Here is a 25,347-nt window from a genome sequence, read left to right on the forward strand (position 1 = left end):
AAAGTACTACTGTTATTTAGCTACCTGCTCACTATTTACTTCTATCAGCCACAAAAATGAAAAGACTGACCTTCAAAGGCAAAGAATCCTCTTCATCAGAATCCTTGAACTCAACACACACTGCAATATTTCTAGCCTAAAGCAGTAGTTAAAAAACATAAACCCAAGCAATTAATCATCACAGAAATAAATATGTAAACAACCTTAACTAAACCTGAGAAAGAAACTGGTACAGGTTTCCTCTACTCACCTTTGCAAAAGACTTTTGACTGTCATATTTTAAGTGCTTTGGATAAACATAAAGATGATTGTTGTAGATGGTAAAAGGCTGAGTGCATTTTGGTATACAGGGAACAAACTCCTCTATTTCAAATGCTGTGAGTGTCTTGGTACTGTTTTCAAACTGTTTCATGGGAATGTATGATGAGTTAACATAATCTGAAAATACATTGAAAAAAACAAATAAAGAACTGAAGAGGAAAAAGCCCAAATGTCCATTTAACAGTGTTTGTTAATACTTACTTGGAAAATCTGGTGACACATTGTCAATTGTAACATCCAGATTTCCTAAAATAACAGGAAGTTTGGCCATCTTTTCAGGTCTGTAGGAAGGGGGAAAAAAACAACCTCTCAAAGTCAGGCTAAATGCAAATCAGATGCCAGTAAAAAAAGATAATAGGAAACAGAGGCAAAAGTAATATCCTGAAATAGGAGTATGAGAGGAAAGGTGGTTTGAGGGTGCATGACTGATCTGGTCTTGCTTTTTGCCTAGGTACACAGTTTTCTTTTCCTTTAAACTCTCAGGAAAAGAAAAAAAAAACACAAGTGTGTCAAAGGTCACAGAAAAGCATGACTTTTTCTTTCTTTAAATTTAAATGAAACACCTTTTCAAAACATTAAGTTTTGCCATGTAGTAACTCATGGCAATTATCATTTGCAGCCAAGAGGGAATCTGTAAGTTTTAAATCTCAGTGGTCAGTGATAAGGGTTCATGGCAGTAGGATAAACTTGGGGGAAGAGAAATCAGCAAGTTTCTATCTCCTGCTTTTTCCAGACTAACAATTCACCTGGCAAAACCCAGATATAGATGTTATGATATAGCTGCTTCAGAAACATGAAGTACAAGTATTTTCCATGCCAAAACCATGCAGAACCCTTTATTAAAGGCAATCAGCAGCATGATTTTTTAAAATTATTGTACAGTGGATGCAAAGTTTTCCCAAAAAGCAATCTCATGCTGTGAAGCAAACTTCTGGTTGGATTTGGGATTCTAATTCCAACAGATATGCCTTAGACATTAGAACTCCTTTCCTCCTGTACTTCCTGTGAAATACTGTACATGGTTCCACAAACAGGATGCTGCAATAACCAAAAGCACTCCCTTAACTCACGGAGTAGTGTGGCAGGCTAATTTACTGTTTGTTCCAATTCCAGTAATAGTGTTTATGGCAAGGAGTACTATTATTGTCTGTTGTAATATCACACACTTTTAATTAAACTACATACTTATAATCTCAGTTCTACTATTTAATTTTAAAAACTTTCTCTACAATCTCAAGTTAAATATAATATTCTCTTAAAAAATCAATACTTAACAACACAAAAAATCTAAAATTCTCAACAACTAAAGTTCCAACAGAGTACCAGCATACTCCACTGCTACAGGAAGTTCAACAAAACTTTTAGCCCCTTGCTAAAAGTGACCTAAAATATCTATTGCAAACCTCATCTCCTCATCAGATTTGCTAAGCAAGTAGAAAGAAACTGTAGCTCATTTTGTGCTTAGTGATTGTTCAAGTTAATACTTATAAGCCTTGCACACAAACCAATAAAATCTTTAAGAATACTTGGTAAAAATGTTCTGTTTTTTAGGTATCCTGAGACACATTCCCAAGGAAGATGGACTGGAGACTTGCTTGAATCCCTTTCCCTGAGAGCCAGCATCCCCTTTCCAAGGTCAGGGAACAGATGATTTCTGCTCATACTTGTTTTCCTTTGAGAAACAGATGAGCATATTGTGCAAACATAACTCCTAGCACAGAGATACTTCAGGATATGACAGCATGTTACACGTGGGATTATACCTCAGTCCTGTTTACAGCCCTATACCATGTAAGAGAAAGATCTGTAGCTTGTTTGAAGGCCTTAATTATATTTATATAGATTCTATATTTGATGTGAAAGACATTTATAAATACATACATCAAAATATTAGATGCTCCAGTTCAAGACCATAACAAAATATTGTGTGGGTTAGGAGTGAGGGGTTTTAGGTTGGTTTGTTTCTGTTTTTTCAAGTAGGAAAATCAGACTTACTTCCTGAAATCTGCTAACAATTTCAACATGTCTTCATTTGAGAGTTTATTACTGTCTTGCCTGAAGAGAGCAGAAAATCTTGCACTTTTGTCCAGGGTTCCTGAGGCATCTTTAAACAACGTCCTGAAAGTAAAAATCCTGCTTTTAGCTGAGTTTATGAAAGTGTTGAAATTCATTTCAGGAATTTTTTAAATTACAAATCAGAATATCCTGCACCATCCTTCATTAATATTCATTAAGCATTTAATATTTTACTTTTTGTAGGTGAGTTTAACGTATAAACAGCTTAGTCTAACAAATAAGTGTGAACCATTTCATCCTTAATAACATAAAAAATATTGACAACAGAAAACAGCTGGCAATATCTACAGTTTGAATGATAATGTATGTTTATAACTCTTTCCCTACTACAGAGCTGAAGTACAAGGTTGATGGAAATCTTGGGTTAATTGAAAGCAAAAGAAGAAATAATTTAAATAGCACATTAAGTTTTACAAGAAGGGAGATGAAAAAAGATGTTAGAGAAAAGTTAGGAAAAAATCACAGATTGACAAGATTTGTCCTCACCTAGCTGCCCAGGCAAAAGGCATTCTGTATTGACCTAATCTCTGGCATGCCTGCTTAGCATTCTTCAAAACTTTCTGTGCAACCTACAAGGGACACAAGAAATAGCCATATTTGAAAAGCTACGTTTTTCTGAACCATTACTACTCAAGGAAAAACCCACATATTGACACTGACATGAATTAGAAAATCTTCTTTAGAAGACTATAGATTAATCCTAAGTATGTGAAGGAAAAGACAATTGATAATGCCTCTTAACTATTCATTTCAGATTAAGCACAGCCTGCTGATTTCACAGCACTTCATGGATGAAAACAGACCCATCTACATTTCTGGTACGAAATACTTAATTAAGCATGAGAAACATTATTATACACAGAATACAGACTGAAACCTAGAGCAAAATTAAACTGCTTTTAAAAATAAAACTGCAACTCAAAAAAAAAACCCAACAAACAAAACAACATTTCCCCTCTCACTTGCTCCCCCACCTCTATCCAGCACTCACCCTCTGTACCAGAACACATTCCTGCAGAATACATAGTACAATACCCTGCAAGACTTGTACTACAAAATCTTCCCCTACAAAGTCTCTTCCACACAGACTATTGGAAAGAATTGTATGAAGGTCACATGGACAACCCTGTGTATGGACACTGCAACACTGTTCTCATTAAAAATTTAAATTCTTGATTTTAACTTTTAAATGAACAAAAAACTCCATTTTACAGAACCAACAAATACAACAATCAGAAACTAGAAACCCACTGGTTTGAGATGTTCAACACTGAGCTGAACCACTTGGGCTTCTCTTTTCCAGAAATCAGCTTTTCCCACGTGTTCATACAGAGCAAAACCACGTACAGACTAAAACTTCCTGAATATTATCCCTGATCTGTGCTGTTGATATTGTAAAGAGTTGATTCTACTAGTGTGTTTGAAAGAACTCTCCATTACCCTTTCCTGTAAAAAAAGGGGAAATAGCACTCGGAACCGTAGAACCTTAGTAAGCAATGATCACTAAACCACTGTATTCAACATTAAAGGGGAGAAAAGGTGATTTTTTTTTTTGGCTGTAGAATTTGCTGCTTCCATTTTCCCTTTTTCTTGTCCAGACTAGGAATTTTGCAAGGAACTGGAACTCTCTCCCTACACTGACCCACATGGAGGCCTATATAGCTGGTACTGTTCTAATTTGTTTCAGATTAATACAGTGTAGTTCCTGAGAACAAGAACACAAGAAAAATTCAAACTAAGCATTCGTTGTATAAAACTGTAAGTGATTGAATGCTAGAAAGCATAAGTTAGTATAACCATGAGCATTCTCATTGTCCACTCTCATTGTACAGGACAACTACAAGTCCAGAACTCAGCATCAAATGTGGGAACACCTGGGCTTTTTTAACCTCCCCACATGGCTCAGGCCCAAGGACACCAAAATCACCCACACTCAGTTCAGGTTTTACTTTAACTCAGAAACAGTCAACATCAAAACCAGACTCCTAAAATACAAAGCTGCTGTTTTTCCAACAATAGCTGGGGGGAAAAAAAATAACTCACACAATCCTGGAAAAACAAATCAGTAGGCTGATCTATATTAAGACCAAGTGAAAAATACATGGTTTTTTACATGCAGCTCAGCCAGCATCAAATTTGTAGGAAAGAACACTGTTGCCCTGAAGAGACTGAAAGTCAACTGTTTATTCTTAGCTGAAAACAGGCAGAATGTCAGCAGTAGCTGACACTGCCTACAAAAGCACTTTTCTCACTTTTTCTGGTATGCTGGTCTGGCTATTTAAGCATAACTGTAAATCAGAAACACTGAACTTCTGCTCCTTCACTGACAAGAAGTAGCAACTAACAAAACTTTTTGTAGCTTTGTTTCAGAGAGCATCAAAATGTTATGCCATCCTAGATTCCTGGAAATTTAAGATGTTCCAGTGGATAATTTCCAGAAGTGATTCGGGGTTCTATCAAATCTGCAAAGAATTTTATACATAAAACCAGAAGCTTAATGATCTCAATGGTTCTGGAGGAAAAAAACTGCAGGAGTGCAGATAAAGTTATAGTAAACTATTGTCACCAAAAAGTAAGACAAACACATCAACTATGTTACACTAAGTAAGATACACTAACTAAGAGAGACATATAGTTATGATCTATATTTAACATTTCACTGTTCAACAATTTTCAACTCAACTTTCACACTGAAGTCCAATATTCTTTTGTCAAAACAGTTTACTTAAAGACATTCTAAAAATTACATTGTCACAATTATAAAAAGTGAAATAAATGTTTCCAATAAAATGTTCCCTTATCTACAGTGTAATAATAGTTACATGAAATAACTACAACTTACTAAATCAAATTATCCAGTTACATGAATTTACTATAAAACAACTAAGATTTTGATTTATATTAATTTGAAATCAATCTGGTTTGCCTCAGCATTTTTTTCATGCCACAGAAGAAAATAACATACCTTTGATGAATCTGAACTTTTCATATATGGCTCAGCACAATGTGTAATACTTCCCTGTAACACCTTTTCTATTCTAGCCACAAGGAAAATGTCTGTATGAGGACATGTGACTGAGAATATTCCCTAGAGACAAAACAAGAGATAAATAAAGAAGGAAAATGCACATTTTACATCACATATGAGAAAGCAAATGAAATCATGCAGGAAACTTGCATCCAAAATCCTACTAGCTCAGGTTCCTAGCTCTTACCTGCTTTGGGTATTGCAAGACAGTTTCATGAATGTCCTGAATTCTGTGTAAGCTGTCACCACTGCCATTCATCATTTGTTGAGATGCACTGGACAGCATGTGCCTTACTGAGGGGTGGTTCAAATCAACGTGGAAATCTGCTGAAATCTTCCTGTTGTTTTTAATATCAAATAGTGACAGTGTGACAAAGAAAGGTTCTACCTAGATATTAAAAAAAATTAAAAATCAAGTGTCAGTGCTGGCATCCACATCGCTGTAAAAATGTGTATAAAAAAAGATAAGTAATATTTTCAGGAACACATATGGCCATCACCCTACGTATTACTGACAACATGTAAAAAACACTGAAAGAAAAATTTTTTTTCTCTCGACCACCCAACAAAACTATTAGCAGCAAAGTTAATTTATGTAGGATTTAGGCCTTCATTGTGATTTAAAAGAGCAAAAATCCCCATAATAAAAATTTCTCAATGACAATGAATCCCTGTCATTAAGGATAGTGCCAACTAAACATCAGGACGTTTATTTCCAAATTAACTGAAAGTAATTAGATTAATTATTTACATTTGTTGTTGGTCCTTCTTCATTTTCTGCAACGCAGCTTTGCAAATTAAAAGATAAATCATTACACCTTACAAGAATTTTTTTTCCAAATTTCTCTTCAAATGGCTTCACTTCTGGTTCAATACTAGAAAAGTCAAGTTTCTATAAAAAGAGAAGAGAAAAAGTAAGGTACATTTGCTTTCATCTCAAAAGGATCAACATAAAATACCCCTGCTTCCTTGTAAGAAATCTAACCTGTGCATCTGGATCCAAGGCAAAAAGTTTAACTCTGCTTTCAGTTTTCAGCTTGATTTCTGCTTCTCTGGTGCTCTGTTCAAAATAAGAAAAGAGGTCTTGATATCACACTATTAAAGTGAGCTTTAATTTCATGCTTTTTTCTGTGATGTTCAAAGCTCCACACATTTTTGATTCGTGCATTCATTTCTCCCTTGCTGAGCTTTGTACCTCCTGAGTTTACACTGATCAAACATGACTAAGCACAAAGTGAGAGCCTCTTCTCGTAATGCTTCTGTCCAGCCTAGAAGTACAAAACCTTACATCAGTAACATATAACCTTCCATGCATGAGAAGTACACTTCAGTGTTATTTATATATCTGCCTTCTCAAACAATAACTTCCATAATCCTATTTTATTTTAATAAAAACACATACTAAGACTGCAGGTTAAGGCTCAGAGCTATCCTGGGACCATAACATTGCTGAGGAAACAACAGATCACCTATATTAAGAAACACCATCATAGCTTGCTTTCTTTTTTCTTTTTGTTGGTTGCTTTTTTTTGGACTTTTCTGGAGCTCTACAGCCAAAGAAGTGGTTTTCCTGTGGGCAGCTGGAGAAAACCCAAAAACTTCCAAAAGATAAACCCCTCACATTTAAAAGTTACTTTGCAGAGTTCACTGGGATTTGTGGACACCTATCTTTAAACAGTAAAACAAAAGTGAAATGGAACAAAATAGAATGTGAAAACTGATGGTATACATAGGTTACCTTTGTTTGAAAAAGGAATTATTTAAAGAGAATTCTATGATTTTTAAAGTCACAGGACATGACAAATGAACAGATGCATGTACCAAAATTACCCATGCAGGAGAAATGCCATTCTTAAAGTAGCAGCTGGCTAAACAAGGATACAAAATATTACATTACAAGCAGGTGTTCTTTTTGGATCAGCCTGTATGGGTTAAAAGAAACTACAACCCAAAATGCTCATCACTGGCCATCAGCAGGAAGTGATCTACTGGCTACATCTGCTTTGCTGGAGACTGAAGCAACTTCTACTCAAGAGAAAGAGTGTGTCTCAAGAGAAAGAAAAAACAAAACAAAACAAAAGAACAATCTCCAAGAGCTCATAACCATATTTTTAGGTTGATAACAGGAATTTAAAAAAATAATTTGGCTTAGAGGTTGCATTACAGAAGAGAAAATTCTGAGGGGCTATTTTGAATATAAATGCTCCAATGGTTTTCATTTACTTTACTTTGCTAACTTTAACACAAAAGAAGAAAAGAGAAGAGTTGCTGTGAAAGAGACGACCCAGATACTCAATACCAGCAGAGTACTGGTAGAATTAGCTTGTTGAACAACTGGTTCAACAAGCTAATTATAATTAGAAAATACAGGAAATGTGAAAAAGTTTAAGGATGGCAGGAAAGTTCTGTGCATGTTTTGCAAAGGTAAAATTTAGTGGCAAGAACTAAGGAAGAAGATTGCCCAGCCATAGGAGCCAGACAGAAATTGCTTCAGCTAAAGCATCTTGGATAGTTTTAGATTATTTAGTGTTTTGTGCAGGAAGACCAGACGATTATATGCATTTTTGACTGACAGAACAGGGGTAGTTGTCAGAACTCAAGAACTGAAAATGCATGAACCTGTTACCATGAACCCTGTCTACAGCACATCAGTGGCTCTGTGATTTTATTTCCTCATCTGTAAAACTGAGACAGTATTTTCCCACCTCAAGGTATTCTGGGACCAATAATGATAAAGGAGATGCTTGGGCACATTGATCGTGACAGTCACAGCTACTTCAGAGGTCTAATTTATTTTAAGATTAATAAATGCAACAAAAACAAACAACCCCAACCAACCACACAAAAAAAAATCTACTACAAAACCCCTTCATTCATTTCTGGTACTTAAATTGCAGATAAATGGAACATGAAATAGGTAGGAAAGACAGACTGAGACAGATGTGTGTGCATCTATGCACTGAAGTGCAAAGTACAATCTTATTTAGTTTATGTTATGAACTAACAGCTATTGATAGAAAAATGAAGGCTTGGAGATGTATGTACTCACAAGGGTTAAACCCTTCCTAGGAAATCTGTTTTTTCCCCTACTGTCAGGTGCTCTACAATCACCCCTGAAGGAATTTCTCTCTCCTCATAAGGATATGAGGTCAGCTATTGTGAAATTTTCCTCCTAGAACTAACAAAAATAATAGAGCAGCTATAAACTCTTCTCAAAGAAAGCCCAATACCCTGCAAGGCTTCCACTGGGGAAAAAAGAACCAAATCCAAACAACAGCTGAAAAGACAAGGCAAGACAGAATAAAGGACAAAAAATCCTCCAAACAACACCATTTATATAGAACAATCAAGTAAAGACACAGAGAGTAATGAAAATGGGCAGAGTTTTCCCTGTAATTTTCCTCAGGAAAAAAAGGGCTAGGAAAATACATTAGAGGAAATTATTTTGAAAGGCAGTGTTTAGGAAAGGTGAATTAGAAGGGAAGGGGAAATTTAAAAAAATTGAAGGAAATAGAAATGTAAATAAGTTATAACAATGGAATAAATAATAATAATAAAACATGTCAGTGCTTAAAGAACTGAGCAAAAATAATATTCTAGAAAATAACGAGTTTTAAGAGCTGAATGCTTCTGATCCAAAAGTTATGGAAACTGGAGTACCAAAATTATATGCAGCCCTGAAGTAAAGTCCCCTCTGTAAGGAATATGGACCATTAGCATTATAATAACTGACTGGGAAGAAAGAAAAATCTTCCACAGAATAAGAGCATCTAATTTCATATTTAATTCTGAAACAAATTTTCATGGCCTCATGCAAATATGCTGTTTGATACTTACAACTCTTCCTAGGAAGCTTTGATTATAAGCACCACAATCCAAATTAACTTCCAATCACAGCCATAGCTGGAGCTAGATTATCACATAAGAGCTTTTTGTGTGCATGTGCTAAATTGATTACAAAGCAGTAACAGAAAGAATTAAGTCAGCCAACCAATTTGGGTGCTAAAAGCTTGTTAATGTATTCTGACTGGATCCTTTGATATGTTAGCTACTGTAGTAAATCGAATTTGGTTTGCTTATTCTCAGTTCATAAGCTGCACTACTTTCAGGAGGAGTTACTAGGTCAGACAGATCCACAGGAAAAAAAAAAGGAGAGCATTCCAGAGAATGGTCAAGCAGAAAAGTTTCAATACTCCAGGCTGTACCACACAGAAGAAAGAGCAAGGAAGTCACAGGAGGGAGTTTGGATTCTGCAGCTTCAATAAAAAAGGTCACCAGTTAAAGTTCTTGGGTGATTTAACAAAAATTTCTCCTTTACAAAATTCACAAAACAAACTGCAACACAGAATTCACTGATTTAACTGAAAGTCAGCAAATGGGCTGAGGAATTGTTACTGTTATTTTCTATTTGGCTCCATTTTATTTCATGCTTGTTTATATCACACTTCACTAAGAAAAAAATGGAAAAGCAAGAACCATGGCAACACAGGAAACATCCACGGACCTGCCAGTTTCATTATAAACACAAACATCTTAAAATACATTCACTTCATCACTGCTATTAAGCTGCCCTGGATTTTTAAGTCTAAAAATAAAACTTGACTTTAGTACAGCTAGATTTCTATAGAAACACTTTAACACTTACCTGAATGCAATAAACCAACACAAAATAGAATGAATTAATGAAATAAGACATGCTGAATTTACACAGCATATTAAGATTTATATAGGAAACTTCAAGACAATATCTTGTTTCCTTCCAAAAGCAGAAAATAATGAAGCTCAATAACCACACCTCATAAAAGAACTCCTAAGCTTTCCAAGCACCACAAGCTACAAGCCAATGCCTTACCTCTACTGAAAGTTCATGTGGCTAACTTATGTTTAATACTTTATATCCCAAGTTGACATTTACAATATATATTACCTTGGCAATTTCAGGATAGTAGTTATCAAAACTACTTGATGAGCTTTCCAGTTTGCTTTGTTCATCATCTGAAATTATAAAACTCATTTTAAAATAAATATAAAAATTCCAACATGCTCACAAAACTCCATTACAAAAGAATTTAATCTTTTTTAATCTCCTGCCCCCTCAAAAATGACAACCATTAGCATAAATAGGTTGTGGACAACTGCATCATTTTGGTGCAGCGATTCTTGAAAGATGTAACTAGTTACAAAAACCATTAAAGTAGCAGTTATTTCTAATCTTACCAGAACACATCTTTAATTTTAATTCTAATATCTGCATGAGGCAAGCAGATACTCAGTGCACAAACTTACATTACTCTTTCCACAATGCATTGTAACTTGATTTCAAAACAAGTTCCCTCTGTTCATTAGGTTCCCAGCTCTACTCACCAACAGTTACTGGATTTACAAAGCAGCCATTCAGTCAGCTATAAACATCTTGCAGTGCTAAGGTCAACTAAGGACCACAGACTAAAATGTCTTTCCCAGAGCAAGATACTTCTCCTTTTCATATCTGCTTTTGTTGCAAACATCACACTAAATTCTGACAGTCTTTGAAGACTGTGATATCTCATTTTAAACTCTAATGATCCCTTTTGGTACTTTGTACTATCTATAAAAAACCATCCTTCTGTAATATCCTCCAGGCTCTTTTGGATATGCATACAGTTGGGTTCACACCAGTTTCTCTCCCCATTTACCCTCAAGAGGAAAAGTGAAGGAGAGGACATTCAGATTTTCCTTTTGTCACTGAAATACTGGTGACATACACTGCATTTTTTACAGATACCTGCCTGACCCATTCTTAAAGGGCTCCAACAGAAAGGATTCTGCACCCAAGCAGTCTATTTCAATACTTGCAGGAAATATTTGTGGTCAAGGGAATTATATTTAAATTCAAGCGCCACACTGTAACCACCATTTCTACCTACAGTGACCACAGAACAGATTATTTCATTTTCAGCAGCATTTTACACATTCCAAAACAAGTCCATCCTAAGTTTTTTTTTTCTTCCTTAAGCTGCCTCAGTCCTGATTCTACATTGTGGGTTCTACTTTTCTAGACTTAATCAGTCTCAGAATTATCTTGTGGACTTGACTCAACTGGAATCAATACAGAACAGTACTGTTTTAATGCCCAAAAGGTTAAAATGCTCATCAGTTGAATTGGACAGTAAAAATGCCTGCAGTTTTTATGCCCAAAGAAAACAAACAAAAAAATTTTGCCACATGAAAGCCCTTGATTCCAAAATGCATGTAAGGAGACATGGTCACGTAACATCAGCCTTGCTGGAAACCCTGCTTACCTTCGTGGGACTCGCCATTTCTTTTTTCTTGCATTGCAGCCTCAAAGTTAAGCTGAAGGATTTTGTTCAGAGTGTTTATCCACTCTTCCATTTCAAGTTCACTGTCTGCAGCTAAAAGGAAACTACTCTTGTCTTGCATCTTGAGCTCAAATGCGAAACGTCTGACTTTATTGTTCTATAAGAAAATAAAAGACCTGTGTAGCACTTCACACACTGTCTAACCACTATCAAAGGAAGTTAGACATATTTCAGATACTCTATACAAAAATACAGTTTGATATTTTGAAAAAATGTGTCATAATGACACTTTTTGCTCTCTGACATTTGACCTTTTGAAGTTATCCACAGCACTGCAACAAGAGCAAGAAGGAAGGAGAACAGCCTGTATTCCAGTTTCCAGTCATCATTCTACTTGCAATCATTTCATAAAAACCCAAAAGCAGTCCAAAAAGATTTCCAAATCTTTATGTACTTCAGATCACCTAGAAATGAAGCTAATTAAGGTCTACTGAAAAAACAAAAGAAAACAAAAAGCATGAAACGCTATTATATTTGAGTGACAACTGTTTGCAGACTGGGATTTTATACTGGAGGTAAAATTATAACCAACATAACCCCAAATGCTCCAATACTGTTAGTCATATAGATATACATAAAGTTGTGAATCAGTTCCTCCTTTTTTCCTCAGCCATTTCAGTCATCCTTCTCTGCACAATTTAAACCAGGGTTTCAAATGCTACTTAGCCTGACTCATGTTTCTGGGAATGAATTCAGAAGTCTTAAATGAAAATTCTATATTATCATCAACTTAGTTTTACAAATTGATAATGCACTAGAAAAACACTAAAATAAACAGTAAGGCAGACTTAATGGTTGGGGGATTTTTTGTTTAAGTTAAATTAAATGCCAAATTACATATTAGTTTCATTGTATCTCTGATTCTTCAATTAACTACATGTTGACAAAACAGTCAGCTTTCTACCAAAGCTGAGTTTCTGTCAAGCATACAAACAAAAGTGAAGACTTCAGACAGCCCTAAGACAATCTTACCAGTTGAAGTCAGTGCTGAAATAAATGAAAAACTCTGAGAAAAGTAACCTCTATGTTTGACAGTATAAAAGCTTGACACAGGCAGGAGATGTCACAGATCTCAGATTTCACAAAACACTGAATTAGAGCAACCATACCTACACATGTGGCTGAATGTGTGAACAGATACACTGCATATATTATGTGTTCCTCATCTCTGATCAGAAAAGTCTCTATAGAATTTAGTATTAAAACAAAATCCCCAACAAAACAAAACCAAATATGAAAACGCCAAACAGAATTCCAAGAATTCCAGTTTCTTCATTAAAGTTTGGGGGAAAAAAGAAATCCACCCAAAACAAATACCCCAACCAAATAAAAACCCTGCTATTGCACAAATTTAGCATTCCTCTTGATACAAGTTCTGATCAAGAGAAGCAGCATATTCTGGTCTAACTTCATGTCTGTAAGTGAAGTCAGTATTTTTCTCTCAGGCATCTACAGTCTTTGAAAAATAAGTAAGCAAATGCACTGAATGACCTCAGACCAGGGGAGTGTTATAGCAATGCAGTAGGAACTAATCTCCCCTCACTGAAAAGACTGACTCTGAAACAAGTAGTCTCATTCCAAGAACAAAATCTTGTAAGCATAACTACCTGAGAAAAACCATTTCTATAACTTCCACATCAGACTACTTCAAAGTAAGATGGCTGGGTCTTTTTTTCCTTTGTTTTCCTCTTCTGTTAAATGGAAGTGCAATTTCTACTGTGTAGATACCATTTTTTTCCCATTTGAGTTTTTAAATGCTAATTCAACACCAACAGCAAAACAATAAGGTCAGCCAGAAAGGATACAGGACATATTATAAGACAATAAAAATACATGCCTGGAACAGGGACGTTTATGGATAATGTTTGATAGTTTAAATCAGCCCTTAATTGCTCCACATCAAAAATTCAGGTGAAGAAAGAGTTATTTCCAAAACCCTTTATTCTAGCCACTGAATAACTACTTGGCTTCTTGGAAGTGAGCATTAACTGGTTTTGATTTTGCACATGATGCTAATTCATAACTAGTCTCAAATTTTTACACGCAGTTTTGAAGACCAGGTACCAAGATGATCACTGAGGGTACTGTATAATACAGTACAGCACTAGAGACTTAGCCAACTATAAATTTTAAAGCATCCAAAGTACACTTTTACTTAGAGATGACTGTATCAGCCCTACTTGCAGAAGAACAAAAGAAACAGTAATACGTTGTTTGTTTTAAAAAGCAAGCTTCTGGCAGAGTCTGAGGAAACTTGAGGTTAATTGGATTGAACTGCCGGAACAGAAAGTATGGAACAGCATGAAAGTACGTGTGAGGAAGAGATTTTCAGGTTTTAAATCCCATAATGAGAGAACAGTTAGATGTTAGAAGGGGCCTCTGGTCGTCATTTCATCCAACACTCCCTCCTCAAGCACAGCCAATTGGAGCCGTTTAGCACAGGCCAGGGAGCTTTTGAACATCTCTAAGGATGGAGACTCCAAACCTCTCTGGGCAGCCTGTGCCAGTGCTCAGTCCCCTCACAGTGAAAAAGTGTCCCCTGAAGTTCAGAGGGATCCTCCAGTGGTTCAGGTTGTGCCCATTGCCTCCAGCCCTGTCACTGCACAGCACAGAGCAGAGCCTGGCTCTGTCTTCTTTGTATCCTCCATCCGTATTTGTATTCATTGATGAGACCTATTGAGTGGCTTAGCAACCACTTTTGTGTTTGTTGGCTTGTTTTAAAAACACAAATTAAATTCACTTCAGTGGAGCTGGCCAGAATTGTATCTCTAACGCAAAATATTTCCTGTAAAATTATATATATAACTTGCAATATGATAAAATTTATTACAGTTACAAGATTTTCATAGAAGTTACCTATTAAATGTGTATCCAAAAGACAATATTACAATATTTGGGTGGAAAAAAATCCCCTGTAAAGCTGTTTTAGCTCTTTGTGTAAATCTCCAGACAACTTTATGTTACAAAAATATTATTTAAGCAACATATTTTCATTAAACTTTGCCTATTTCTTTATTTATTGTACAAGTTAAAAGAACGCCTAAGACCCATGGGGTTTTTCCAGGTATGCTGTGTCTAACAGAACAGTTACATGCTGTACTATAAATACATAACAGAATCACAAAAAAAATGAAAAACAATCTTTTCTTTGGCACTTGCTACTGACAAACATTTTACCAAAGCCCTTAACTTTTCAAAATAAAGAAAAGCACAAAAAAGTAACACTAGAAAGGTCAAACGAAAGCATCTGGAAGGGTGTTTGAATTCAATACAACTCCCGCAACAAAAATCCCACACAAGAAGCTATGAAAAACATTTTACAGCTCATGCAAGCACAAAATCTAACTGAAATAAACTTCAATTTTATGCTGTCATTACTTTGCCAACTTTGGGGTTCTTTGTGCATTTGCCTTAGAATTTGGTTTGCTAAATACTTGACATCAACCAGTAATTTATGTTCTTTTCAGAAAGATTTCAAAAATTCAGTCTCCTGCCCTTTGAAATCTTGTTCACTGCTTTGGCAAGATGCAGCCTGTCTACTTGTTTCTCTGCATAATAGGTACTTATCTACATTCAACAACACTAATCTATATTTTAAATAAAATTTCACTTGCTAATAAATATCAAATTAATTGGCAAACAGGAGAATAATTATAATTACCTGAACCACTCCCATGCATGAATCTAGAAATATTGATCCTTTAGGTTCTTTTGATATTTTTTCATCTTTGTAGAAATTGAGATTATAGGATCCATCACCAAGCTGGATTAAGTGGAAAAATCTTCTTTTAAATGACTAGTGAAAAGAAAGGAGGGAAGAACAGTGACAACAAGTATCAATTAGCTTCACATTGTATACTCAAAAGTGCTATTTACATAGTAGGCAATAGAAAAAAAGTTTTTATTCATAGATAACAATCAGTAACTGCAGAAAAGAAAACAAACCATTAACTAAAAAAATTAAGTTATGATATCTGCAGCAGGACTGTACTATACCATTTGACAGTATTTTTGACCTATTGAAAGGTATTTAAAACTGACTCTATAATATACATAAGAGGCATATTAAAAATTATAGTTTCATATAAAATACAAACAAATAAACCCCCATCAATATTACACAGTCCCTTTTCCACTAAAATCACACAAGGGTATAATTAGGAAAATTTCTCTCACGTACCAGATTTTTCATAGCTTTTTTTTTCTGATTTACATAAGATAAAAGCAAGGTTTCAGATACATGAAGTACATACAAGCTTCCCTCTTTCTTTTAATAAGATTTTTTTTTTAGAACTAAACTGTGGTAGATAGTTTTTCTGTTGTAATCTTAAGGTATTCCTTATTGTGAGTTTAACCACATACCACAGATTGACCTCTCCAAGGCCCAGGGATATTGAATATCAGTGCTCAGGTTTTTGTTTTATGTAAGATATTCTTAAACTTACTCTCATTGTCACACTGATTGCACTGTTCATGTTGCCTTTGTACAGCCATCCTTGTTTTGTTATTCCACCCTTCTGAGACCCAAGAGATGCTGCATCCTGGAAATGAAGAAAGGAATACAGGAAGACAGAAAAAAAGAAGAAAAAAGAAAAGGTAAATGTTTGCATCACAGTCTATGTAGTATTTATCAATAATTTCAGAAGTAATTTTAGAAGTTGGAATAACTATGGTCATAACATAATGATAATAATGTTACCATGAGTCCCTGCTGAAATTCTATGGCTTTTCCATTATTTTATTTAAAGACCTGGCATGAGATAGACCTCATCTAACTTTTACTGTGTAATGTGGCCACTACTACAGGCTTTATCTACAGCCAACAGAATGATCCGGCCTATAGATAGCTTGATGTTAGTCAAGACAAATCCCAATGAAACAGGGGAACAAGCAAACTTAACGAGTCAAAACTTAAAATATTTGCTTACATTTACCTTGTAACCTTTTCCACAGAGTGTAAGAATTTTCACCAATTTCTATTGTCAAAAAGAACAATGCAAACACATGCTTATCCAAAACTTCAATCAAGATTTTCAAACCATTTTGCTTTACACACAGTACTTCAAAGACATCTTTCTTAAAAATTTAGAGAATTAATTCTTGAATTGGGTCTGCCCTTTTACAGATCAGAATCAAAGCTTTGCAGAGAGAACAAGACTGAACTTGGCAGTGATGGCAAGTTCACAAACAGCAGATCCAATGCAAGCATCACACATCACACCCACTGCCTGTACCCCACATCCATCTGCCAGGGGAGGGAACTGAATGACTGCATCTAAAACCTTAAGATGTTAAAAACTACCAAAAAGCAGCCCTTTGCAATCAAAACAGATCAAAAAGACAGATTTATAACTGCCACAGAATAAATATTAAATCACCAGTTCCAAGTAATCTTTTAGAGTACTACAAAGCTGACGTTACCATGGCTCCCTGTTGATATAGCCCACTTTGAAACAAAACTACTAATGAATTAGACATGTAGGAGGATTTTCATCCATATAAAGGAGAAATACTCCTGGTAATGTTTTTACTGAAACATTCAGAATTAGCTTAGCATCCAGCTGAAAATAAAATCACAAAACATCCTCGAGTACCCCAAGTATTTTTCTAATTCATTTTCTTGGCTGTTAAAGAAATCATGCAACAAAACCTGATTATATAAGGGGGAGAGAGTCACTAGTTCAACAACTGAACATTAAACCAAATCTTGGAATAACATGAATCTGTTTCTGGAACTGAATCAAGGAACATTCTGTAAAATGTTACTAGGTAATTTATTTACAGATTATTTAGTCTGTCTAGCTTGCATACTCGTAAGCATATGCACATGTGAACTTCAAAAAACTGTGAACAGAAGGCAAAAGATGCATCAATCTGACCTTTTAAAATTTACTGTCAGCTTGGGACTATTGAAGTTAGGCCCAGCAAAGATGACACGGTCATCAACTATCAGAGCATCTGATATAATGGCGCAAAGGCATAGACCAGAAATACTCAGTAAATTTTCATGTGCTCCAAAAGTCTCCCTGTCCAAGCAACACAGTTATCATTTTTCCATATTTTCAAGTCATTAGCCTCCACTGCTCTTCTATTAGCTAATAATTATTTTTCTTATACAAGAATAAAGATACAGATACAAACTTAAAAAACTAGGTTTCCAAATATGACTCTATATGACTCTTCACCTCCCCTGGCATGAGTTATCCCCAAGGAAATGGTGGGTTTAAATCACCTTTACAAGTGTAAGGCCATGAATATATGATGAGTTATTGTCAAAACTTGGCACACAACAGCCTATGCTTTTCTGTAATCGCACAAACCATGCATAGGGTCACCTCAATGACTAAAATTCATTGATTACCTGAGTTAACAAAAATTGAGATTTAGCTCTATTAAGACTCCAGTTCCCAGTCTCTGAGGTGCACATTTCCCAGCTCTGTTGAGCTGCATGCTGTTCTCTAGCAATAGAACTGAGCGTCATTTGGGCCTCTCTAGTTACAGCATTTCTTCTGTCAGGCAGAATTCCTGCCTGGAGAGCCAAAAAGCTACTGAATCTTTCCAGCTGACCATCTGTTCATACAAAGGAACCCAGGATCCAGTTGTTAACACACCACTCTCACACTGAAAACATGCTTCCTGTTTCCAACTGGTAAGGTAATTTCCTCACTTTTATCATTGCTGCTGCACACTGTGCTGCACTTTTTAAAGTGATCTTTCCCACAAACTTGGCTCCAAAGTTTACTTCAACAGCAACTGTTTCAACAAAAACAATCCCATATCTTGATCCCATACCGGATTGAAAAATTCCATTTGCAAACATCAACCTGATGGCTTGATAGCCTGAATTAATTTTGCAAAGGTAATTTTCTCCTTTTTAATGATGTGTGATTAAACTAATATTTATCTGATTTTCCTGCAATTTTTAATCACTTTTAGCTTTTTGTTTTCTATGATTCTCTTAATAAATCAGCTTTCTTCAAACACAAACAAAAGGACCAAACAACTTTCAATCTAAGGTTTGCATCTGTGCTTTTTGGCACAGAAAGATATTCATGTCTGAAACAAACACCTCTGGCATTAAGTCTTCCCTTGATGAAAGAATTTATGTCCCCCCACTCTATTGTACCACTAACTTCCCTTTTCCTCCCAGCATGTCCTTTTCTTGTGTTTATTTTCTAAGTTCATCAAAGAGCAGCAGAGCTCTGCTCCAGTGACTGTACTTCTGAAAGAGATACCCTGTTCCTGCCTGTTCTTACAGGACACAGGTTCTCCTCTCTACCTACATTTCCTAATGAAACACATACTACCTGCTAATAGCCAAATTACAGATTTTCAATGTTTAACTAACTCAACCCATAATGTATTTCCTGGTAAGAATTATAGTAAATTATACATCCATTTAATTTTTAGTGTTTAACTCACTGTTTTCTAATACACTTCTGTTGTCAGAAATATAATCACAGTAAATAATGCTAAGTCTTTTAAATGTCAGTATAATAGTAATCATAATTATTCCCATCCTACAAATAGGAGGTTTTGGATATAGATGCACAAAGTTATTTGTCCAAATATCACAGTGCAGATTAATAGCAGTGCTGGATAAATGTCAGCCTGGCACTCTCTGCTGGGGAATCTATCTACTCAGATGAATTCCCCAAACAACTTCTTCACATTTAATCCTTTCATTTCATATGCAGCAGTTCTGAGTACGAGAAATTTAGAAGCAAAGTAATTGCCAAGAGGTAAAAAAACCACAAAAAAGAAAAATTATTTTATTTTCATTCTTGTTTGAGATGGAAGAGTTCAAGTAACTGTAAGAAAAGGTAACAGTGGCATTTAAAAACATGTTTTGGAACAGGGTGTGGTAAAAAATAAATAAATCACAAAAATAACAGAGGCAGTTGCTGAAAAAAAATTCTTTGGCATTCTAAATATACTTGAAAATTGCTCGATGCTATACATCTCTCCTTTCCCTAAGCCAACAACACCAGAGAACATATCTAGGAGTTTTAGTCAATTTTTAAAGCCTTTGTTTCCATGACAGCTCCTCAAGTCTTATCCTGTGCTCATATTTGTGATGAATTGATTTTAGCTCACACTCTATGCTATACTGTCATGCATGCTGAAGTGCATGTGCTGTTGCTGTGCTGGAACAGATTCACCTATGATTTTATTCAATTCCATGATTAAACTGCAGGAAACACTTCCCTCTGGGAACCTGCCTACACAGACACAGTATAAAACAGATTTTATGACAGCTGAAGGATTATATGTCACCAAGTACTAAAACTTCAATTTTATTATCTGTCAAAACTTTTTCTGGCTCACCTGACAGATCTGCAGAGAACAAGGTTATTTGAAAGGAGACAAGAAAAATAACTGATTTGTTTCCCAATAAGGTGGTTCAAGCTAATCTCTGTTTTCATGTACTGACATCAACACTTAACCAAACCCACAACCTCTACACACCCAACATTCTTTAATGAAAACAAGAGAAAGTAAGGAATTGCTATTAGCTCACCTCATCTTTATCTGCTTCTTCATCCACTTCATATAAATGAACAGGAAGCTTGTCTGGCTTTGTCCCTTTACTACAAGAGAAAGAGAAAGCTTCTGAAGTACTAGGAACTTTGTGATTAGTTACATATTTTATTGATGCAAAAATTTAGATGTTCTTTTCCTACTTAAGAGGAAAAAGCACAAGAATGACTAGGTAAAAGCATGTATTTTTCATTAATTCTACTTCTTAGAAAGCAATTTTCCTCATTTGTACATCTGGCAGCCATGTCCTTTTTGTTCTGCTTGTTACTGTGCTGAAGTGTAACTGAAGAGAACAGATGCCTTCTCATTCATTGCACTCCTAATATCTCATCAGTAAGAATTCATACCTGCAACCACTGGCTCCTTGCAGGACAATGCACTTTTTAAAATTCCTATTGTGGTTTCTGTTCAGGGCAAGTGAAAACCAGGTCCTGCCTTGTACAAAACCTGTGAGAAGATCAGAACTCTCCAGAGGGCAAGGCAACTATTTCTCAGCTGATAGATGCAGGAGAGCAATCAGGGAAGACACAGATCTTCCAGAGCTGGGGTATTCAGGGTATTTAGCTACTCTTAGACATTCTGAATTAAGGTTCTAATCTCTATCCTCTTCCTACAAAATTTTGAAAAAGTGGGAAAACATTTCTCTAGCAGATGGTTTAGAAAGTTTGTCACAGATGTCGGCTAGGCTTGTACTTTGAATCATCCTTGTGAAAACCTGCTCCAACCATCTCAGTTAGGTTCTATTCCCCAAGCTCCTAAAGGGAGTTCCAAAAGCTGCCTTTGAAACAAAGAAAACAGGATATTACCATTTTAGGTTCATCTAAACATTAGCCTGTTCAGTTATCTTACTTAAAGTCACATTGTCAATGATACAATGTCTTGTTTTCACTTCCCTGTTAACAAGGCAACGTTATGACAGTACCTTCCCAGCAAATGGTTTAGCATGATATTAGACATTCAAGTTCATCAATTCCATCCAACAAGTCTTTATCCTCTCTACTGACCATTAAACATGGATAGAGCATATTTCAGTTTAGATATTATACATCTCATACTTCTCAAATAAATAAGTCTATATTAAATGCAAAATTCCTCCACAATTTCAATTTATCATACCACTAAACAAACTACATAACATACTTACTTTGGAAGCTGTCGAAACTCTCCTGAGTAATCTTCATATCTGTAGTTAACAATATGCCAGTCTGAATTGTAGGTTTTGATGCACTGTTTAAATGAAAACCAAGTATCAATATTAACTGGAAGAGGATTAAAGGCATTCAATAGGCACAGGACAAGAAAATCTCTTAAGATATGTCTGTTTATGAAGTATTATGGTTACATATCAATCTCTGAAAATTCCGTACACTTCCTTTCTTTTGCAATAGTCTAATGCAATATAGGTTTTTGGAACAAGTTATATGTTTCAATGGAATGTTATGATCCATGCTAGACATGTATTTAATAAAAGCAGAAAATGATGAATGCACTCAGCATCTGGATTAACCATCTTCAGTTGTCCAGAAAGTTAAACCAGCATTTTGCTGAAGCTGAAAACATGGCCAAGTCTTTAGAAAACTCAGCTGAAGCTGAAAACATGACTGAGCCCAAAGACAGCTCAGCACAAAAACAGACACCTTATTAAAATAGAATGTTCAATTGTGCACATAGTGATACAGAAAGCCAAAAACATATTTTCCTGAATTTATACTTCCAGTGCAATTAAATTAATACTTAAATTTAGACTGCATGCTTACAGTGGTTGAAAAGCAATTATGTCATTAAGTTCTGATCTAGATCACAGGAAATACCACTTTACTCCACCCCTATTGTTACAACATAAAAGTACTGATTTATCTTGGCTTTGAACAAAGTAACATAAAACTGACAAAATCTGTTGACAGAAACCATTCCATACAAAATTTTATGTAACACAATAAACCTACACATACACAAACACAGCATCCAATAAATCGTAAATATTTTCTTTGTATTTCAAAACACGAGTTTAATACTTGCCAAGCAATTGTTTCAGCAGAAACTCATTAAACTCTATGAATTACCTCTAACACTCCTCCCTCCTCTTGTCTATCCTCTTCAAATTTATCTCAGAAATGTTTAGGTTAGGTATTAAGGGTATTTATCAGTGTGGATAAAACACTTTGATGTACATTCAGCTATGTGGACTCCTTCAGTTTTATTAGAGTTACAACAGACATTTACTTGTTTCAGATGTTAAAATAACAGCTTAAAACATATCAGTAGAAAACACAAAATAAAAAGGAAAAACAATTGAACCTTTAATTCCTTAAAGGCCTCAACAAGACAATAAATGAAGAACAGCCTCACAAAACCAAAGGAATGCCAACCTAAGCAAACAGTTCTGAGAAACTTTAGGGTTGAGGACATTTTTTTCTACATATAGCATACAAGCTGAACAGTCATAATGAATTTTAGCCTCCACAAGTGTTACAGTTCTGGATACTGTTGTATCTTGTACAGTTCTGTTCCAGCAATCTGTACAAGATTATTTGAAACAAAGTAAGAATAGCTAGTGTGAGAGACTTTATCAGAAAAAACAAGTCCCAGTGATTCATTCCAGATTTATTGTAGATCCAATATTATGCATTGAAATCACCCACGTTCATCTGGAAAAGCCAAAAGCATAATGAAGTGAAGGAGAACCATCTGCAAAAGCCAATGACGCAAACAAAAGAATTAAAATCTATCCTGTAAAACTTCTTTTCCAGCCACCAATGGAAAAAAATACTGGGTTTTAATACTAGGTTTTCCTGGAAATTTTGCATTGAAATAATTTACAAGCAGCAATAAATATTTAGTTCTTTTTCCAGGGCTTATTTTTCTGTTTGTTTTAAATGGTAAAAGAAGGAGAAGAAAAACAAGTCAGGTATAATATTGTTATTGCACACAGTCACATGCAACTGTAGTATTACCTCAGTTACAAACAGGCTCTGAGCTTCTTTCTCTGCATTTTCAGGAACTGTTGACCGAATGTATCGACTCTGCCGCTGCAATAATGCTGTCTGATAAACAACAAAAGCAATTAATAAAAATTGCAATTAAAGGGGAGTTGACACACTATGGCCACACTCAGTTACACCACTACAATGAAGAAAAGCTCAGCAGAAAACATCCTATGAATAGGATGTTTCAGAATAGCCAATAGTGAGAATTTGCTTTCATTCAAGTGACATGTTCCTTCTTTCACAATAAGAGTAAGACTGGAATCAGTGAGGAATAGATTCCATAGGACAGTTTTTTCCACTACATTGCCAATGTGCGGAAGAAAATACTAGAAAAAAATTCCACCATGACAACATAACTCAAACATTCTGAAGACAAACATTAAGGTAGTGTTATTACTGCACATAAATACTATTATTCAAGGAAGGTAAGAAAACCACACCAAAATAAAAGAATAATTGAACTGCAGATCTCAAGTGACAAAAAATGAGACTAGCACTGTTTAACTGCAGGTTTAGAGAGAAGGTGTGGATCACTGAAGTATATCCATATTTCAGCCTACCAAGTCAGAACTTATTCCTATACTATGTCAGAACTCAGAGAGGCACAGGAAGGCTGCCAGAGAGCAGGAAATATCTCTGTGACCATGAAATTCTGCTTCTCAAACCTGTGCTGAAGTAAGCCTAAGGATACTTTACATTTGTAAAAGTGAAAAAGATGAAAACTTAACAAAATCTTCTGGACTACAAATGAAAATAACTACAGAGCAATAGAAGTTGTTTTTGACTATGTGGAAAGGAATCTCACAGCTTAGGCCATCAAAGGTGAGCAAGAGAGTTTTACACAGCCAGGGCCTGGAAGGGGGTTGTGGTCCCTCACCTGTTTGTTACAGGACTCCACACATCCAGGAAGGATCAGATAAAAATGTGACAAGAAAAAGCTCCCCATGTTATATTGAAAAACAAAGGGTGCATAACTACATTAGCTTAACTTATCTCTGTTGAGAGTCTGATCCATAAGGTGATTGATTATCTTGGTCATTACCAAAGCCTCACTCCATTAACTGGGGAGGGTATTTAAGTAAGAACATTCAATTACAGTAAAGATTGAAAGGGAAAAAAATCCCATAGTCATGGTCAATTCATTCATCTAATCTAGAGCACTACAATTGACAGTGCTGACTTCTTGTGTGGGAGAGGTGGGGAGGTATCAAAAACAAACACCACAAACCCCAAAATATTTCATGGGACCAATAAATCTTGCAAATTACAGTTAAAAAAACAAAAACCCAAACTGCAAGACAATACACTTTTATATGCTAACAGGTTATAAATGAAGTTTTCTTAATTCTAGAAATAATTTCAAAGCATGTTAGATTTTTGTTTTCACAAGCTATGGAAATAAAAACTTCTATTAAGAGCAATAAACTTCCTTAAGACCAGAATTTCTAGATACTATTCCAATGAAATAGTCTGATATTTGATGAGAAATTATTTATACTTTATATATAATAAAGTATACATAATAATATATGTAAATACTGCATGTGTAAATATTACATGCAGTATTTATATATATTCTACAAGCACACAGTTATACCGTGCTTTCCTAAAAAATATTATTTTAAGAAAAGCCAGACACTAAGGTGGTATCTTTCCAGGCACTTTTCACGGGAAACTCATGAACTCATCAATCAAATTAACACTGTAGCATAATTTGGTAAAATTGAAGTTGCTGAACATACTTTTAAAATGTCTGCTGCAGTTACCCTGCTAGACAACTATCAATACAATATTAGGGTCTTTTTTTCTAGTTGTTCTCACATAATAAGATTTTTATCTTAGTACTGCCTCAATATCAGTGACAAACCAGAAGAATCTGACTTGTCAATTTTGTTCATATTAGTAATTGTCTTAATGCATTTGTCTCCTTCTCAGCACATCCATCAGCTGCAGTAGTGCGTCAAAGAGCCAGGAAATGCAATGAGTGAGGTACTGTGATTTAGAGCAAGCTCCTAAAAATAATTACTTAAGCAGC

At 35.3% G+C, this 25,347-nt stretch overlaps 1 protein-coding gene across 16 annotated transcripts in view; it reads right to left on the reverse strand.

Annotated features, from left to right (window-relative positions):
• DOCK9 (dedicator of cytokinesis 9) overlaps positions 1-25,347 on the reverse strand; it is a 113,861-nt gene that overhangs the window by 44,773 nt on the left and 43,741 nt on the right. For all 16 annotated transcript variants that reach the window (XM_074535650.1, XM_074535649.1, XM_074535660.1 and 13 more), the window contains exons 3-18: positions 23,280-23,369; positions 21,470-21,552; positions 20,306-20,375; positions 16,230-16,325; positions 15,446-15,580; positions 11,707-11,881; positions 10,353-10,420; positions 6,411-6,485; positions 6,177-6,317; positions 5,613-5,813; positions 5,363-5,485; positions 2,884-2,966; positions 2,317-2,439; positions 523-602; positions 251-438; positions 71-136 (exon numbers count right to left, since the gene is read on the reverse strand). In XM_074535650.1, coding sequence (XP_074391751.1) covers positions 71-136; positions 251-438; positions 523-602; positions 2,317-2,439; positions 2,884-2,966; positions 5,363-5,485; positions 5,613-5,813; positions 6,177-6,317; positions 6,411-6,485; positions 10,353-10,420; positions 11,707-11,881; positions 15,446-15,580; positions 16,230-16,325; positions 20,306-20,375; positions 21,470-21,552; positions 23,280-23,369 — 1,797 coding nt within the window. The remainder of the gene's footprint in view (positions 1-70; positions 137-250; positions 439-522; positions 603-2,316; positions 2,440-2,883; positions 2,967-5,362; positions 5,486-5,612; positions 5,814-6,176; positions 6,318-6,410; positions 6,486-10,352; positions 10,421-11,706; positions 11,882-15,445; positions 15,581-16,229; positions 16,326-20,305; positions 20,376-21,469; positions 21,553-23,279; positions 23,370-25,347) is intronic.

The sequence above is a fragment of the Zonotrichia albicollis genome, chromosome 2 (genome assembly GCF_047830755.1).
Source record: "Zonotrichia albicollis isolate bZonAlb1 chromosome 2, bZonAlb1.hap1, whole genome shotgun sequence".
NCBI classification, from domain to species: Eukaryota; Metazoa; Chordata; class Aves; order Passeriformes; family Passerellidae; genus Zonotrichia; species Zonotrichia albicollis.